This window comes from Phaethon lepturus, unplaced genomic scaffold, assembly GCF_000687285.1.
Source record: "Phaethon lepturus isolate BGI_N335 unplaced genomic scaffold, ASM68728v1 scaffold30625, whole genome shotgun sequence".
NCBI lineage: Eukaryota > Metazoa > Chordata > Aves > Phaethontiformes > Phaethontidae > Phaethon > Phaethon lepturus.
Window position 1 is genome coordinate 5,958 of NW_010540309.1, and position 2,378 is coordinate 8,335.

At 40.2% G+C, this 2,378-nt stretch overlaps 1 protein-coding gene across 1 annotated transcript; it reads left to right on the forward strand.

Moving 5' to 3' along the window:
- Window positions 1–1,031: 1,031 nt before the first annotated feature.
- On the forward strand, window positions 1,032–2,226 carry LOC104621029 (charged multivesicular body protein 4c-like; the record flags this gene model as incomplete). The annotated part of the gene is made up of 2 exons (XM_010287410.1): window positions 1,032–1,209; window positions 2,112–2,226. Coding segments are annotated over 2 exons (293 nt in total), but the record flags the coding sequence as incomplete, so codon positions are not given.
- Between the last annotated feature and the right edge of the window lie 152 nt (window positions 2,227–2,378).

Genomic DNA, 2,378 nt, shown 5'->3' on the forward strand with positions numbered 1-2,378 from the left:
CAGCAACAGTAATGGCTGCTATCGTTGGGGGGCTGCAGCTGTTTGCTGGCTGTGAACCTGATTTATAAATTAAATGTAAGAGACAAGGGAAAGGATGTGGGTATTAAACAGCATTGAAAAAGCAATAAGCTAACTCAGTCTCTTTTGGTTTTGCTTGGTTTTTTTCTTGCCTGGCACATGTGTAAGTTCAGGAAGGATAATGGTCGGGAAATGCTTGCGGCAAGATTGTGTGTTCCACACCCAGAAGCCTTTTCTCCTCCTGCTTGTTATGTGCATTTATTCTGGTAATGAATTACTCTGGGCAAATACACTGGTTATAACTTAGCAAATATAAAAGACTAATCTCAACGATTTACAAAGATAATGGGGAGTAAATGGATTTGACTGTGGCTGTGTCTACAAAGTTCTATATGTTTTCAAGTTCTAAGGTTTAAAGATCATGCTCCTAAGTGATTGTAAGAAATAGATGCAGCTGAAAGCCAGAGAAATGTGAGTCCTCCTCTGATCTAACCTACCTGCTTGCTTAGGCCATTTGGGCTTTCTCTTGGACTTGACAGTTTCTGCTGCTGAGTCGAAGTTTAGAAAGCAGCGTTGGTGGAGGTGTGGTTATCATGACAGATCTTATGCTGTCTTCCTTATTTTTCACTTATGTTTTGCAACCTCTTCTTGTCTGTCTTTCCTCTGTTTCCTCCTTTCTGACTTCTCTCTGATGTTTTTCTTTTTCCTCCCCATCTTCTCTGCTTTGCCTGTGCGCACAGGATGGAGTTCAAGATCTCCCGCAGTGGAGGAAGAAGCTGCTCTTCCCTGTGGTGCTAGAAGGACTTAACCTAAAAGAGGCTTCCCAGCATGTTCATGCAACAGCATGTTGGTGATAAACAGGCTGCTGATCTGGTGTGGTCAGACTTTGTCTCCCTACTAGTAAGGTAGGAGGGTGAGAATTATAAATTCTGCAGGTCAGCTTGGTGTTGAACTACTTGTCCTTGCGTTTTGCTGTGAAAATACACAGTGCACTTTGCCTTTTCCCATTCCAGCTGCCTTACAAGCACTGAAGAGAAAAAAGAGATACGAGAAACAGTTGAATCAAATTGATGGGACACTTTCAACCATTGAGTTCCAGAGAGAGGCATTGGAAAATTCCCACACCAACACAGAAGTGCTCAAGAATATGGGTTATGCTGCACAAGCTATGAAAAAAGTACATGAAAATATGTAAGTGTTTTCTAATAGCTTTCAGGTTGAGCTTACTGACCACTTTCAAACTATTTCATCACTACAGACTATTGTATCTAGTCAGCCGGTTTTGACTTCATTTTTGGTTCAGGCATTTAATGTCAGGAATGGTATTGGTGCTGTAGTGTTATATTTGGCAGAAAAACACCTTTTCTTAACAGCAAGTCTAGAAGGAAGTCCACTGAACTAGAGAGACCTGTGGGGTACCTGGGTTTTTAAGTCTGCCTTGGCAGTGGAGACTGGCCTCTACCCTTGGTTTTTCCAGAAGAAAACTTAGTTGAAGAAACTAAGTGGACTCTTTTTATCAAAGTCCATAAGCTGGACTGTGTGATTCAAAGTACTAATTAGACCTGAATAAAAAAAGAGTAATTTTTTTTTGTCCCTGTAGTATTTTTATATGTCCTATATTGTTTAATGAGGCAGTTTCCTGCCTGAATAAACAGAGTTAAATCAGAAAGGTTGTTCTGGGAGAAATAAACAGGAATTGCAACAATAATGAAGTTAACAATAAAGGGAAGCTTTTAAATGGGGTATAGTCCTGTTGAGTTCCCCCTAGTTCTGGTGAAAGCTTAACATCAAAAAAGATCCATCTGTAAAGATGCTGACCTTGGGAAGGAGATGGGATCTGCCCAGGGAATGTGACTGGTGGCTCACAGAGGTATGAGAAGCACAGAGAGGGAGAGAGACACACTTTTGTTATAACCCCAAAGTGGAAGAAATTGGACTGAATAAAACACACAGAAGCTTGCCAGGAAACAGTAAGGTGTAGGTGAGTGAAATTGTTCCCTGTGAGTTCTGTTTATACAACCATGGGCATAAAAAGAAAATAGGGTCTGTTGAATGACATATCTTTAAGAAATGTTTCCATGTTCTCTTGCCAGGGATTTGAACAAAATTGATGATTTGATGCAAGATATCACTGAACAGCAAGATGTTGCCCAGGAAATTTCAGATGCTATCTCAAACCGAGCTGCCTTTGGTGATGAGTTTGATGAGGTTAGTATGTCAGGCCTGTGAGTTTTAGTTGTTAAATGACTCCATAGTTATTTTGTTGTGCGGTGACTTGTTCCAGTGGTTTGTTTCTCCAAAGCTTACCCTATTTAGGACATTTTTATGATATGTGTGTATATATAAAAATTAAATTAAGT